This window comes from Grampus griseus (genome assembly GCF_964374135.1).
Source record: "Grampus griseus genome assembly, chromosome: 9".
NCBI classification, from domain to species: domain Eukaryota; kingdom Metazoa; phylum Chordata; class Mammalia; order Artiodactyla; family Delphinidae; genus Grampus; species Grampus griseus.
In genome coordinates, this window is record NC_139003.1 from 57,543,616 (window position 1) to 57,559,569 (window position 15,954).

Below are 15,954 nucleotides of genomic sequence, written 5' to 3' on the forward strand. Positions count from 1 at the left end.
CAAAGTTTAATTGATAACATTTTTTCCTACTGTTATCTAAAATAATGGTGTATTTTATAATCAGTGGTCTTAGATTCAGCTAATTACAGTATTATTTACATTTTAACCTTTATTTTTACATTTTAAAAATGAGGCATGAGAGGTTAAGTTGCCTAAAGATACACAGTTAATCTGACTGAGCTAGGATTTAAAACCCAGTTAGTCTGCCTCGTGTCATTATGTTATATTCTGCTTTTCTCAGAGCCTCTTAGACAGTGGTGATGTATAAAAGGTGGAGTGAGAAAGCATTTTCCAGCGGGACATGGGTTAAACCATTTAAAAATACCAATTCAGCCTCACAGTGCCAGACAAGAGTTTTCTTATCCTTTTTCCAGTAAATGGTGATTTTCTAAAAGTTGCGTGTGTAAAGCTTACTTTTTATTACCTACGTTTATCTTTCTTCCTTCTTCCGGAACTCCAGGCTCACAGTCCAAATATGCTTTGCCCTTTTGCATATCTCACAGATATCTGATTTGCTCTGCCTGCAATGACCTGTCTCTCTCCTTGAAAGAAAGTACAGATTTTTCTTTCAAGTCCTGGTTCGGATGTCACCAGCACAGAAGTAGGAATTAGGAATTCAGTGTTTCTACAGTAACTAGTACATCCTTATCATTTTGTATTATAATAATTTGTATCTGACAGCCCCACACGAACTTTGAGCTTCCAAGGGTATTTTATTCATCTTTTAAATCATCAGAGCTTAACACACGGTAGGAACTCCATAAACACTTATTGAAGAAATAGATTTTCAAAGTCCTCATTTCCTTCTCTTTTCCTCCCTGCATTTCGTTCTTTTGGTTTTAATTTAATTTCGTGTTCTAATAGCATGTTCTGATCTCAACTTTAGAAGGTAGAGTTTTGTGGGGGGGGTTGCATTCTTAATATTATTTTCACAAAATATAATAGAATGACCTTTTAAAAAATATTCTTTTAATTTTATTTTTTCTAAATTTTAACATTACTGAATCACAAAATGTCCATTAATACTGTGATTACAGACTAAAAACATCATTTCTCTGACAAGAAGCCAGTATCTGTAGCCTTAAGGGTAGTTCCAACCTAGATGAATTTGAATTTTTTAATAAAGTTAACTTGCTTCAAACGTCTTAATTTTGTTGAAATCTAATTCTAATCTAATTCCTTTCTATCACTAGGGATATTAAATGTTAAATGTTAAATATTATTGCATGTTTTGGAGAAAAATAAGTTCAAAACTTCAGAAGTTAAAGCAAGAAAGAAGTAGCTCTAGGTCTCTCAGCCTTTTCTTTCTTTGACTGCTAGAAAGATCCTGATCTACATGACACAACTTGTAATGAGGCACTCCTAGCTTATCTAAAGAAAAATGTAAATTGTGATTTTTCAGCACAGACGAAAGTATAACTTGCTGAATTTTAGGCAAATAAAATATTCTGCAGATCATATTGTAAAACTCTATGATCTGGTATTTTCATGGTGGATAGTAAGAAACGCACAGCCTTGGCAGGATGATTAAGTCTAAAGTTTCAATGTGCCAGAGGTATTCTATTCAAAGGAAAATAAAAGCTACGGTTTATTTAGCACATCAGATGTTTTCTTTAGTTCTATTTTGTTTTTCAGTTTTTTTAAAACTTGTTTGTCTTTTTACTTATTTTGTTTGCTCTTAGTATTTTTCTATTATAGAAAAATCATGCATGAAAACCTCAGACTTTAGGTTGACAAACCAGAATGCTTATGCTTAAGATAACAGAATGAAGAGGAAGACAGCTATTCATCTAGATAATCTTTGTATTGGAGATAGTTGAAGTAGATAATTCTATCCCTTTAGTTGCTTTTTTTTTTTTTTAATTGTGTTCGTAGCTTGATTTATCTGAGCACTTGGCAACTTTCATTTCACGCTGGTTGTATTAAAGTAGCTATCAAAATTATATGAAGCAATTGAAAACAATGACTGCGTTTTGTTTTTTTTTTCTTTTGTTTGGGGTGCTTCTGGGTAAATTTTGAAAGGAAAACAATGTGCCAGCAGATGTTTACATGTAGTTAGTATACATAATAAAAATGTGGCACATTAACTTATTTTAACATTTAGATTTACATTTAGTGATTTGATTTTAAAAATATTTCCTTCCCAGGAAAAGAGAACTAGTTTTAGAGTATGGAATTTTGTGGAGTTTTCTTTTTTAGATCCGGTTAATTTTTTAAAATCAGATAATAATAGTATTTATTATTACTACTACTTCCATTATTTTGCTGACAGATATATAAAAGCCAGTCTCCTCTTGCCTTGTCAGTTATCTAATTAGCAATTCTTTTACTTTCCTAACAGTTCGTCATATTACATTCTCTCTATTAAAATAGCTGGTGTAGTTTCTGTTTTTTGAATGGACCTTAACTGATGTGATACAGAGACTATTAATTTCAGATACAAGGATTTTTTTTTTAATTTGCAATATAAAATATATTATGAAGAGTAACCATTAACTAGCATTCACTACCAGGTTAAGAACTTCTTCCCTGGAAAGACTAGTAGTCTCTACAGCACTGTGTTTATAGTGTCTTTTGGTTAGTGACAACTTCAAATCTGTTTTGCTATGAGGTTTTTCTAATGTGGGTTCTTGAGATTAGAGCTTTTGTTTTCTACTAGCTGAACTACTGAAAAATAATGTCTGAGTAGTAATATTGAAGAGAGGAAGAAGAGTTTGGCATTTTAAAACACACTTTTTGGTGGAGAAAATTGGTTATTTTAAGATGTTGGTATGGTACTTCAGTCTCCACAAAATCATATTGATAATCCATAGACATGGTTAACAAAGAGTATAGTCCCACACACTGAAGACTGATCAACGTGTGTTCCTGTTTAGGCTTCTATTAAAGAACAAAAATCAAGTAACACCACCACCAAAAAAAAAAAAAAAAAAAAGAAGGGATAAAGAAGAAAGAAAAGGAAGAAAAACTTCACAGAATTAATACCAGTTATTTACAACTTCATATAACTTTTAGAAAATAGATGGGTTACTAACTTTTCACTTAGTTTAATAGATGTATTTAAAGAGGTAGAGGTGCTATAAATATGGAATTTTCATCCAAATTTTAAACATTTACTAGATTTTTAATAGGATTTTATTATATGGCCATTATAAAAGAATGCAGCAGGAGTGCTGTTTTTAGGAAATAATTGTGTGTTCCTTTAGTCCTTTTTTTTTTTACTCCTCCTTGATTATATAGTGTAATTTTTTAGAACTAGAATTAGTTTTTAAGAATTGGAAAGAATTAACTGATTATTTATGGTTTCCTTAGATGTTATTAAAAAATCTTTCAAATACAGAAAAAACTGCTCAGGCCACATATGTAACTGCAAAAATGTAATAATTGGTATTCTACTTTCCTTATCCAGTTTTTCACCAACAGAATAATGCAGTATTTTCACTTTTCCTTCCTGTTCTGTTTTAGAATTTATGACACTGTGGTATCAACACTTTCATTATTTATACATACCTGTCTTGTATTTGTATCACTGTTATCTGTATGTTGACCATATAAATGGATAACTGGATTGAGAAAAGAGATGTGTTCTTCTACTTTAAATATCTTTGGGTCTTCCCTATCCCCACCATTTTGTTCTGTAGTGTTTTTACCAGATGCCCTATCCTGACCTTAACTATTTGTAAAACAAAGATCGCTGTTGACTGTTAATAAAGAACTAGAGATCAAATTTAAAAACACATGTATTTTATCATAACCCCACAGTTAATGTACACATCTCGTTTTTCCCTCATCCATTTGACATATTTGAACTTTTTTAATGTCTCCAATCCCCTTTTTAACCACGTACATTGACCATGTACATTAAGCTAATGTACGGTAAAATGGCCAAAGGAAGCAGGGTAGCCATCTGTCCCAGTTTACACAGGACTGAGGGGTTTTGCAGATGTGGAATTTTCTGTTTAAAACTGTGGCAGTCCCAACCGCACTGGGAGGAGTTGGTTGGTCATCCTAACGGAGGCAAGAGACAATCGAGAGAAGTGGAGGGGCTAAATATTAACAACAGCATTCATTACTGGTACTGATCATGTGTATCTTCAGCCACCATTTGACTAACATAGTTTTAAGTCTTATCTTCGTGAGATTGCAAAAGGATGAAATTTTATTGAGCTTTTTCAGAAGTTCTTGCATAAGTCTTCCTTGGCACATTTACAGAATAGGGATACCCCACTTCCAGGGAGGCTGTGAAAATTAGGGAGTAGATTTATAAAATACTTCAGTATTTACTAGGTTTCCAGATATGCTAATGCACTGAGTACTATAATAGTCGAATAGGAAGTCATTTCCAAAGTCTTCTCTTTTATCCCTTAAACTCTTCTTTCCCAACTAGAAGTAGGAGTGATAAACAGATATAAAGGCTAGTTTGAGGCAAGGTGATGTCCTTGGAAGGAAAACCTGAAGCAGAAGGAACTACCAAAGCAGTGAATGTAGCTTTGGGGATGAAGTATTTTCTAGGTAAAGAATCTGTCATTAGTGGCTCTTATCCTCTTTAATATTAATATATTAATATTTGCTTCTCATGGATGAGTGATATGTACCTAGAGGGTATAGTGAAGTATAGAAAACTCTGTACTCCCTCATCTCAAAGGCTTAAATGGGGTCAAATAACCAACATATAAGAATTTAACTATTGTTTACAACATTATTGTGTTTAATTACTATAGGAAATGATTCATGTGAATACCTTCTCTCAAGTGGCAGATTTCTTGGAGAGAAAGTTTGGCAACCTCACAGCTGTATGATGCATAAGTACAAAATCAGGTAGTTTCTTCATTTTGTTTGTTTTCTTTTCTAAGATGGGTCTTAATATCTGGTAGAAAAGTGTTGGTGAATCAGGGAAAGTGATAGATGGTACCTCTCTATGTGATGGTAGAGAATTGCTGACAGGGTAGGAGTTAGAGGTGAGTCCAAAGGAATATTCTCACTCTAAAGCATTAGGGAAAGCTTTGGACCAATCTGCTTTATCTCAGGTGAGAGATAACCAGGCCCAGGGCAATTGCCCGTGAATGAAGGACTCTTGCTTTGGGACTTGGATAGCTACCTCATGGAGTTATTCTGAGACAATGGATATAAAGCACTTACTATGGTTAGAGTACATCTGAAACACTTATTAGATGAGGGCTGTTATTATAGAGAGTTAGTCGATCATACACGGACTGGTAGGTTAAACAAACCTGGCCACCTATTTCTAAAGCAACATAACTGTGTATGTAATAATGCTGTACTACTTTCTTCACAAATTATGTGCTTTGAAAAGTGCTAGTATGCTGATTTTCCTTATTCTAATTGATGTCTTTGTTGATTTCAGTGAAGCGAAGAACTGCCTTGTAGATAAACATATTGCATTTATTGGAGATTCCAGAATTCGTCAATTGTTTTACTCTTTTGTAAAAATAATTAATCCCCAATTTAAAGAAGAAGGAAATAAGGTAAATTTTGTCTATTCATTTCATTAGCGTATTGTTTTAGAAGTTAGCCAACTGAATAGTTATAGGAGGAATGTGCCCTTTCACATTAACAAAAGGAACTATAAAATTTTACTTTGGTTTTAGGAAAGGTGGAGGGGGAAAACAGGGACAATTTGCCATAATGGGGAACATAAGAAAAAGAAGTGGTGGGTAAGGTATTGGCAAGCTTTTCATTGACTTAAACTTTTCATTTTCAGAAATATTAAAATCCTTTCCATGGAAAACTTTTTAAAAAATTGTAGAAAGAACAAAGAAGAAATATCCCTTATCCTCCTTTTAATATTTTGACATATTTCTTTTCAGACTCTTTTGGAAACAAAATTGTAATAGTTTAGCATGTACAATTTTATATCTTGCTTCTATCCCCACCACTTATCACAGTTTACCATATTATACAGTCAATGTACGCATCTTCATAATGGCAACATATTATTGAATGGATATAATGTGATTTTATATAATCTTCCCTTTCTTAACTTTTTGTAGTTTTCTAATTTTTTTTATTTTACAATTTAAAAACGGACATTTTTATTACATTTTTGTGTGAAAACTTTGCTTTTTAAATTATTTCCTTAGGACGGAATCTTTACAATGCAAATACTAGTTTAAAGAATATAAATGCTTTTAAAATTATTGATTATATTGTTAAACTGTTTCAATCTATACTGTAAGTAGCAATGTACATTGGGACCTAATTTTCTGTAACCTTTCTGGCACTAGGCATTCATGCTATATAGTTAAAATGACAGTGTAACAAATTTCTGCTCTTCTTAATTTCTCATTTTAAAAATATGTCTTTTTTTAAAAGTTAACAAGGATGAACATCTTTCTGTTAATCAATTTGTTAATTAGTTAATTTGGGGGGAATTATCATATCTTTCTGTTTGTACATTTTTAAGTGATCTAAGGTTCTAATCCCTGCCTTCAGTTGCATGTGGTTGGGAGTGGGTAATGGCAAGAAGAAAAGAGTAAAGTACAAAAAGTTCAGAATTGTTGGGGTAATATCTCATGAATTTATGATGAAAATCTACCTGTACACATCAACTTGCCCAGCGGCAAGGAGTTGAAAAATCAGGGACTTAACAGCTTAAGTAGCTAGTTTCACAGTGATGATGGTAATGGATACTAACTCTTTAGGAACTACTCCTTGTGAGAAGAGTCTATAGGCTATTAGAGATTTTGTCTACCAGGAAAAGCTAGTATAGATTTTAAAGCTGAATAATAGAAAATAACAAAGTCAACCTTTCATTTTATTTGGTATCTATAAATGTATTTTCCACTTGTATTTATACATACAAAATTATACAGAAGAGTTGAAACTATTTAATGACCTGAGATTCTTACAGTTTAAAGTAAAAAACTTAGTAAACATTTAAAAAACAGATGTCTGATTTAAAAAAACATTTTTAGTATTTCTAGGCCTAGAATAGTGTGACTCTTGAAAATTGGAATAATGTATTTGGCAACAGTTAGTTGAAAAAAATCTGTAATGGTTTAGTCTATAGCCAAAAGTAGGTACAATATGGTACGTTGTTTCTGAGCTCTACATTTCCAATTTTTATTTCCTAACGGTTCCTATTTATCCCACAATTATCAGACAAGATACATGTTATTTTATATGCATTTTAAAAAGAAACAAAGACAGTTTGTCACAGTCTTAAAGAGACAGTTATTGTGAAACTATTTAGATAAAACTGCTAGTGGAATATTTGCCAAATTGTATTTTACTTATTCTCTTGTCTCTGAACACCTTGAGGACAGAGATTGTGTACCATTATTTTTTGAATATGTTTCTTGTGCCTGGCATGTTGTGAAGTTAATTTTTTTTTTTTTTTTTTTTTTTAGCCTTGGTAATGGGATTCTTTGGGTGGAATAGGAGTATTGAAGATAATATTTTTTTGAATTTATTTCTTTTCTGTATTGGGGCAAATTTTTTAAAAAGGAAGCTTTAGAGCAGGATTTTCTTTTTTCAAATTATATTTTGTGGAAGACTAGTTCTGTACGAAGCTCTGGTCAAATAAGTTTGAGCAGAGCCAGATATCATATCCCCCTCTTAGATGGTTTTAATTTAGGCTAGGATATTAAAAACTTGAAAAGTCTTGCTGTAAAGAAACCTGTTTGTGTTACTTCCAGCCAGAGGGCAAGGTAGATACTCTGGGGGCCTCTTCCACTTCAAACCAACTAGATCCTAGATTAAAAAAATACTTGTTGATGTATTTCTAAATGGGAGACACACCCCCAAAAAGGAACAAACTGTGAGGCAAAACCAGAGATGGGAACAATAACAGTAGGCGTGCAATAGAGATTCAGGTTGCCCTAAAGACAGATGCCAGTGGCTGCAATACCCTATATGTAGAAAACTAAGCTTTGAGCCAGCATATTTATCAATAGTAATATTGGGAGCCAGAGGACAGTAGACTAATAACTTTAAAGTTCTGATAGAAAGTAAGTTTCAACCTAGAATTGTATCCCTAGCATACAGATTCCTCTGTTCTTGAAATATAGGACATTTTTCAGATAAACAAAAACTGTGAGGGTTTACTGCCACATTAAACTTAAATTAAAGGGTTTTCTAAAGAATAAACGTCAAGAAGGAGAGAAATAATTCAGAAAAAAAATGATCTGAAACAATGGTTAAAGAAAATAGTAAACTTGTATATAAATCTAAACAGTGTCTGTGTAAAATAATAATGTCTTTTTACACTTTACAAAAAGTACAATAGCATATAAATCAGAGAGAGATGACCACAATTAAAGTGTTCTAATGTCCTCTTTACTCTTTAAGGTATTATTTTACTTTTTTTTTAATTCATCAACAAACTACACAATACACTTTAATGTTTATTTTATTTTATTTTTTTATTTTTGGCTGCATCAGGTCTTCATTGTGGTGTGTGGGATCTTCATTGCAGGATGCAGGATCTTTTTTTGGGATGCACGGGCTCTTCCTTGTGGTGCACGGGCTCTTCCTTGTAACACATGGGCTTTTCTCTAGTTGTGCGTGGGCTTCTCTCTAGTTGTGGCGCACGGGCTCCAGAGCACATGGGCTCAGTAGTTGTGGCACGCAGGCTTACTTGCCCTATGGCATGTGGGATCTTAGTTCCCTGACCAGGGATCCAACCCGCATCCCCTGCATTGGAAGACGGATTCTTTACCACTGGACCACCAGGGAAGTCCCCAGGTATTATCTTACTTTAGAACTTAAGTTAATGATGCCCTTTAGTCCAAGGGCAAGGACTAAAAGGATAGAATTAAGGTGGGTAATTCCAAACCAGAAGAAGAAAAAAATTAAAACCAAACTCATCTCATACCAAATATAATGCACACATGTACATACACATGCACACATGCATATGTATACTCCGATACACACACATACATATATATATGAACATTTATATGTGCATGTAAAAATCAGTGTTTACTTTTCATATGTATATAAAAACATGTGTATGTGTTAGGGAGCTAGAAATCAAAAAGTAAGATAATAGAAACATTTATAATCAAAATAAATGTAAGTAGTCTAAACTTGTCAGCTAAACACAGATTTTCAGATTGATTTTAAAAAGAATTTTCTGCTGCTTAAAAAGATACCTAAAACAAAAGGACATAGGAAGGATTTAATTTAAAATGAGAAGAGATTTACCAGACAAATATTTATTAAAAAAGATAAGTTGTATTAATATAAGACAAAATAGATTAAGAGGCAAAAGCATTATTGGGGATACTTTTTAGTGACAAAAGATTCAAATCATTAGGAAGATTTTGAATTGTAGGCATTTAATAAATTAGCCCTAAAATATATAAAGCAAAAGTTAACATGATTACAGTGAGAAGTTGACAGATTTTCTACCACAGTGGGAGAATTACTCACTGCTCGTGCAATTAATAATAGTGCAAGCAAATAAGTAAACATAGAGTAGACTTAATATGCTGATTTTATGAACTTATAGTTCAATACTTAAAGCATACACTAACATATCAGAGAATATATTTTTTCAAAGCACACATGAACTCTTTTTGATCACATATTGGGCCATTAACCAAGTCCTGACAATATCAGAGAATTGGTATCATTGTCTCTCTGTTAGGTAAGTTCCTTTGTATTCTAACTTATTCTGATAAAAATTCTAGAATCCTACAGTAAATGTTCCAATGGTAAAATGCTAGACACATTTCCATTAAACTCAGGAAGAAAACAAGGAAGTCCATTATTGCTGCTTCAGTTCAATATTGTATTAGAGATCCTTAGCCAAAGAAAGATAAAGATGTAAGGATTAGAAAGAAATAAACTTGATATTTTATAATACAGTTATCTACACAGAAAATCCCAAAGAATCTATAGAAAATTTACTAGATGTAATAAAAATTTTAATAATATAGCTGATTATAAGGTAAATATATGAAAATTAATTGTAATTCAATAAAGCTGTTAAAAATTAATTGCATATCTACTTGTCAGGAATATAGAGTTCAAAAATGTTATTTAAAATATACTGTGTGCAATAATAACAAAGCACATAGTACATAGGAATAAACATAGTAACTAAGGAAGGTGTATATGCAGAAAACTCATGAAATTTTATTAAAAGGCAATTTAAATATAATTAAATGGAAGTTATGTACTGTATTCTGGAATGGGAAGACTCAATATTGTAAACATGTCAGTTATTCTCCAATTAATCTATAGGTTCAAAAAATTCTAACAGGGGCTTCCCTGGTGGCGCAGTGATTGGGAGTCTGCCTGCCGATGCAGGGGATGCGGGTTCGTGCCCCGGTCCGGGAGGATCCCACGTGCTGCGGAGCGGCTGGGCCCGTGAGCCGTGGCCGCTGGGCCTGCGCGTCCGGAGCCTGTGCTCCGCAGCGGGAGAGACCACAACAGTGAGAGGCCTGCGTACCGCAAAAAAAAAAAAAAAAAAAAAGATACCTTAAAGGGAAAAGACAACTATAAACTGGGAGACGATATTTGTTGCATATATCCAAGAGATAAAAGGAACCAATTAATAAAAAAGACAACCCAGTAGAATAAAAAGAGGAAAGGCATGATCAGACATTTCACAGAAGAGGAAATATAAATCCCAGTGTAAATCTAAAAGATGTTTAACCTCATTGGTAATAGGGGAAATGCAAATTAAGACCATAGTGAGATAGCATTTTATACCTACTTTAGTGGCAAAATTAAGTTTGACAATGGCAAAAAATATGAAGCCTCACAAGATGTATTAGAGAGTCTGTGTCTCAAACCACTAGTGAGGGTACATTGTTACAAACACTTCAAAAAATAATTTGCATTATTATGTGAGGTGAACATTTGTATAGTCTGTGAACATTTAGAACTATTACAGAAAGTGACTCATGTAAAGAGATGTTCAAGAGGGTAACTATCAGTGCTGTTTATAATCTAGATTTGGTGCATTGTATCAATTAACCTAGATTCTAAAAAAAATAACGAATATAATATTTGATGTGTATTGATAAAATAAATTGATATATAAAATGAAACTAAAGAGACGTGACAACTAAATGCAATACGTGTTGTTTTTTTTATTGAAATATAGTTGATTTACAATGTTGTGTAAATTTCAGGTGTATAGCAAAGTGAATATATATATATATTCTTTTTTAGAATTCTTTTACGTTATAGGTTATTAAACAATACTGCGTATAGTTCTCTGTGCTATACAGTAGGTTCTTGTTGGTTATCTATTTTATATATAGTACTGTGTATATGTTAATCCCAAACTCCTAATTTATCCCTCCCCCCACTTTTTCCTTTGGTAACATTAAGTCTGTTTTCTATGCCTGTGGGTCTATTTCTGTTTTGTATATAAGTTCATTTGTATCACTTTTTTAATTCCACATATAAGTGATATCGTATGATATTTGTCTTTGGTTCACATCACTTAGAATACTAATCTCTAGGTCCATCCATGTCGCTGTAAATGGCATTATTTCATTCTTTTTTACGGCTGAGTAATATTCCATTGAATATATGTACCACATCTTCTTTATCTACTGCTTTGTCAGTGAACATTTAGGTTGCTTCCATGTCTTGGCTATTGTAAATAGTGCTACAATGAACACTGGGTGCATGTAGGTTTTCTCCGGATATATGCCCAGGAGTGGGATTGCTGGATCATATGGTAGCTCTATTTTTAGTTTTTTAAGGAACCTCCATACTGTTCTCCATAGTGGCTGTACCAAATTACATTCCCACCAACAGTATAAGAGGGTTCCATTTTCTCCACACGTTCTCCAGCATTTATGTTTGTAAAGTTTTTGATGATGGCTATTCTGACGGTTGTGAGGTGATACCTCATTGTAGTTTTGATTTGCACTTCTCTAACAATTAGCAATGTTGAGCATCTTTTCATGTGCTTTTTGGCTGTCCATATATCTTTGGAGAAATGTCTATTTAGATCCTCTGCCCATTTTTTGATTGGGTTTTTTTTTTTTATATTGAGGTGCATGAGCTGTTTGTATATTTTGGAGGTTAATTCCTTGTCCGTTGCATCATTTGCAAATATTTTCTCCCATTCTGTGTGTTGTCTTTTTATTTTGTTTATGGTTTCCTTTGCTGTGCAAAAGCATTTAAGTTTAATTAGGTCCCATTTGTTTATTTTTGTTTTCATTACTCTAGGAGGTAAATCCAAAAGATATTGCTGCACTTTATGTCAAAGAGTGTTCTGCCTATGTTTTCCTCTAAGACCTATTAGTATCCGGTCTTACATTTAGTTCTTTAATCCACTTTAAGTTTACTTTTGTGTTTGGTGTTAGAGAATGTGCTAATTTCATTCTTTAACATGTAGCTGTCCAGTTTTCCTAGCAGCACTTACTGAAGAGACTGTCTTTTTTCCATCGTATATCCTTGCCACCTTTGTCGTAGATTAATTGACCATGGATGCTGCATTTATTTCTGGGCTTTCCAGCCTGTTCCATTGATCTGTATTTCTGTTTTGTGGCAGTACCATGCTGTTTGATAACTGTAGTTTTGTTGTATAGTCTGAAATCAGGGAGCCTGATTCCTCCCACTCCATTTTTCTTTCACAAGATTGCTTTGGCTATTCGGGGTCGTTTGTGTTTCCATACAAATATTAAGATTTTTTTGTTCTAGATCTGCAAAAAATGCCTATGGTAATTTCATAGGGGTTGCATTGAATCTGTAGATTACCTTGGGTATTATAGTCATTTTGAAGATGTTGATTCTTCCCATCCCAGAACATGGTACAATATATCTTTCCATCTGTTAGTGTCATCTTCGATTTCTTTCATCAGCATCTTACAGTTTTCGAAGTACAGATCTTTTGCCTCCTTAGGTAGGTTTATTCTTTCTGATGTGATGGTAAATGGGATTGTTTCCTTAATTTCTCTTTCAGATCTTTTGTTGTTAGTGCACAGGAATGCAAGAGATTTCTGTGTATTAATTTTGTATCCTGCAACTTTACCAAATTCATGGATGAGCTCTAGTAGTTTTCTGGTAGCATCTTTAGGATTTTCTATGTGTAGTATCACATCATTTGCAAATGGTGTCAGTTTTACTGCCTTTTTTAAAAATTTGGATCCCTTTTGTTTCTTTTTCTTCTCTGATTGCCATGGCTAGGACTTCCAGAACTATGTTGAATAAAAGTGGCAAGAGTGGACATCCTTGTCTTGTTTGCTGATCTTAGAGGAAATGCTTTCAGCTTTTCACCATTGAGTATGATGTTAGCTGTGCGTTTGTCATATAAGGCCTTTATTATGTTGAGGTAGGTTCTGTCTATGCCTATTTTCGGTAGAGTTTTTATCATAAATGGGTGTTGAATTTTATCAAAAGCTTTTTCTGCATCTATTGAGATGACCATATGGTTGTTATTCCTAAATTTGTTGATGTGGTGTGTCACACTGATTGATTTGCAGATATTGGACAGTCTGTGCATCCCTGGGATAAATATCACTGGATCATGGTGTATGATCCTTTTAATGTATTGTTGGATTCAGTTTGCTAGCATTTTGTTAAGTATTTTTGTGTCTATGTTCATCAGTGATATTGGCCTGTAATTTTCTTTTTTTGTGGTATCTTTGTCTGGTTTTGGTGTCAGGGTGATCGTGGTCTCATAGAATGATTTTGGGAGTGTTCCTTCCTCTGCAATTTTTGGAAGAGTTGCAGAAGAATAGGTGTTAACTCTTCTCTAACTGTTTGATAGAATTCACCTGTGAAGCCATGTGGTCCTGGATTTTGTTGGGAGTTTTTAGTCACAGTTTCAGTTTCAGTGCTTGTGATTGGTCTGTTCATATTTTCCATTTCTTCCTGGTTCAGCTTTGGGAAATTGTACCTTTCTAAGAATTTGTCCATTTTCTTCTAGGTTGTCCATTTTATTGGCATATAGTTGCTTTCAGTAGTCTTTTATGATCCTTTGTATTTCTGTGGTGTCCATTGTAACTTATCCTTTTTCATTTCTAATTTTATCGATTTGCGCCCTCTCCCTTTTTTTCTTGATGAGCCTGGCTAAAGATTTATCAATTTTGTTTATCTTTTCAAAGAACCAGCTTTTAGTTTCATTGATCTTTTCTATTGTTTTCATCTCTTTCATTTATTTCTGATCTGATCTTTATGATTTCTTTCCTTCTGCTAACTTTGTGTTTTGTTTATTCTTCTTTCTCTAGTTGCTTTAGGTATAAGGTTGGGTTGTTCATTTGAGATCTTTCTTGTTTCCTGAGGTAAGCTTGTATTGCTATAAACTTCCCTCTTAGAACTGCATTTGCTGCATCCCATACGTTTTGGATAGTCATGGTTTCATTTTCATTTGTCTCTAGGTATTTTTTGATTTCCGCTTTGTTTTCTTCAGTGATCCATTGGTTGTTTCGTAGCATATTGTTTAGCCTCCACGTGTTTGTTATACTTTTTTTCTTGTTAGTTGATTTCTAATCTCATAGCATTGTGGTTGGAAAAGATGCTTGTTATGATTTCAGTTTTCTTACATTTACCCAGGCTTGATTTGTGGCCCAGTATGTGACCTCTCCTGGAGAATGTTCCATGTTCACTTGAAATGAATGTGCATTCTTCTGCTTTCAGATGGGATGCTCTATAAATATCAATTAAATCCAATGGTCTGTGTGTCATTTAAGGCCTGTGTTTCCTTATTAATTTTCTGTCTGGATGATTTTTCCATTGACACACGTGGGGTGTTAAAAGTCCCCCCATTACTGTGTTACTGTCAATTTCTCCCTTTATGTCCACATTTGCCTTGTGTATTGAGGTGCTCCTGTGTTGGGTGCATATACATTTACAATTGTTATCTTTTCTTCCTGGATTGATCCCTTGATCGTTCTGTAGTGTCCTTCTTTGTCTCTTGTAATATTCTTTATTTTAAAGTCTATTTTCTTTGATATGAGTATTGCTACTCCAGCTTTCTTTTAATTTCCATTTGTTTGGAATACCTTTTTCCATCCCCTCACTTTCCTTCTGTATGTGTCTCTAGATCTGAAGTGGGTCTCTTTCAGACAGCCTATATACAGGTCTTGTTTTTGTATCCATTCAACCAGTCTGCGTCTTTTGGTTGGAGCAGTTACTCTGTTTACATTTAAGGTAATTATCGATATGTATGTTCTTATTGCCATTGTTTTGGATTTGTGTTTATAGGTCTGTTTTCTTCCTTCCCTCTTTTGTTCTCTCCTTTTCTGATTTGATGACTATCCTTAGTGTTGTGCTTGGATTCCTTTTTCTTTTTTGTATGTATATCTATTATAGTTTTTTGGTTTGTGGTTATCATGAGGTTTTGATAGCAGTCTATATATATACATGATTGTTTTAAGTTGCTGATATCTTAATTTCAAATGCATTTTAAATAACCTGTATTTGTACTTTCCTTCTCTCACAGTTACTGGTTTTGGTGTTATATTTGCATGTGGGTGTTTTGCTACCTTTACTCTATGTTTGCCTGAACTGGTGAGTTTTCCCATTTCATAATTTTATTGTTTCTAATTGTTGCCTTTTCTTTCCATCTAAAGAAATTCCTTTAGCATTTGTTGTAAAGCTGATTGGGTGGTGCTGAATTCTTTTAGTTTTTGCTTGTCTGTAAAGTTTTTGATTTCTCCATCAAATCTGAATGAGAGCTTTGCTGGGTAAAGGTCTCTCAGGAGACCCTCCAAAACATTGCAGGTGTTTCCCTTTCATCACTTTAAATATATCATGCCATTCCCTTCTGGCCTGTACAGTTTCTGCTGAAAAATCAGCCGATAGTCTTATGGGGATTCCCTTGTACGTTATTTGTTGTTTTTCCCTTGTTGCTTTTAATATTTTCTCTTTGTTTTTAATTTCTGTCAGTTTGATTACTGTGTTTCTGGACATGTTCCTCCTTGGGTTAATCTTATATGGGACTCTCTGTGCTTCCTGGACTTGGGTGACTGTTTCCTTTCCCATGTTAAGGGAAATTTTCAGCTGTTATATCTT

The 15,954-nt window shown here is 33.6% G+C and overlaps 1 protein-coding gene across 1 annotated transcript in view; it reads left to right on the forward strand.

Moving 5' to 3' along the window:
* The window catches only part of CASD1 (CAS1 domain containing 1), an 84,376-nt gene that overhangs the window by 2,549 nt on the left and 65,873 nt on the right, over positions 1–15,954 (forward strand). The window contains exons 2-3 of the mRNA XM_082662324.1: positions 4,722–4,818; positions 5,366–5,486. Of these exons, the coding sequence (XP_082518450.1) occupies positions 4,722–4,818; positions 5,366–5,486 (218 nt within the window). The remainder of the gene's footprint in view (positions 1–4,721; positions 4,819–5,365; positions 5,487–15,954) is intronic.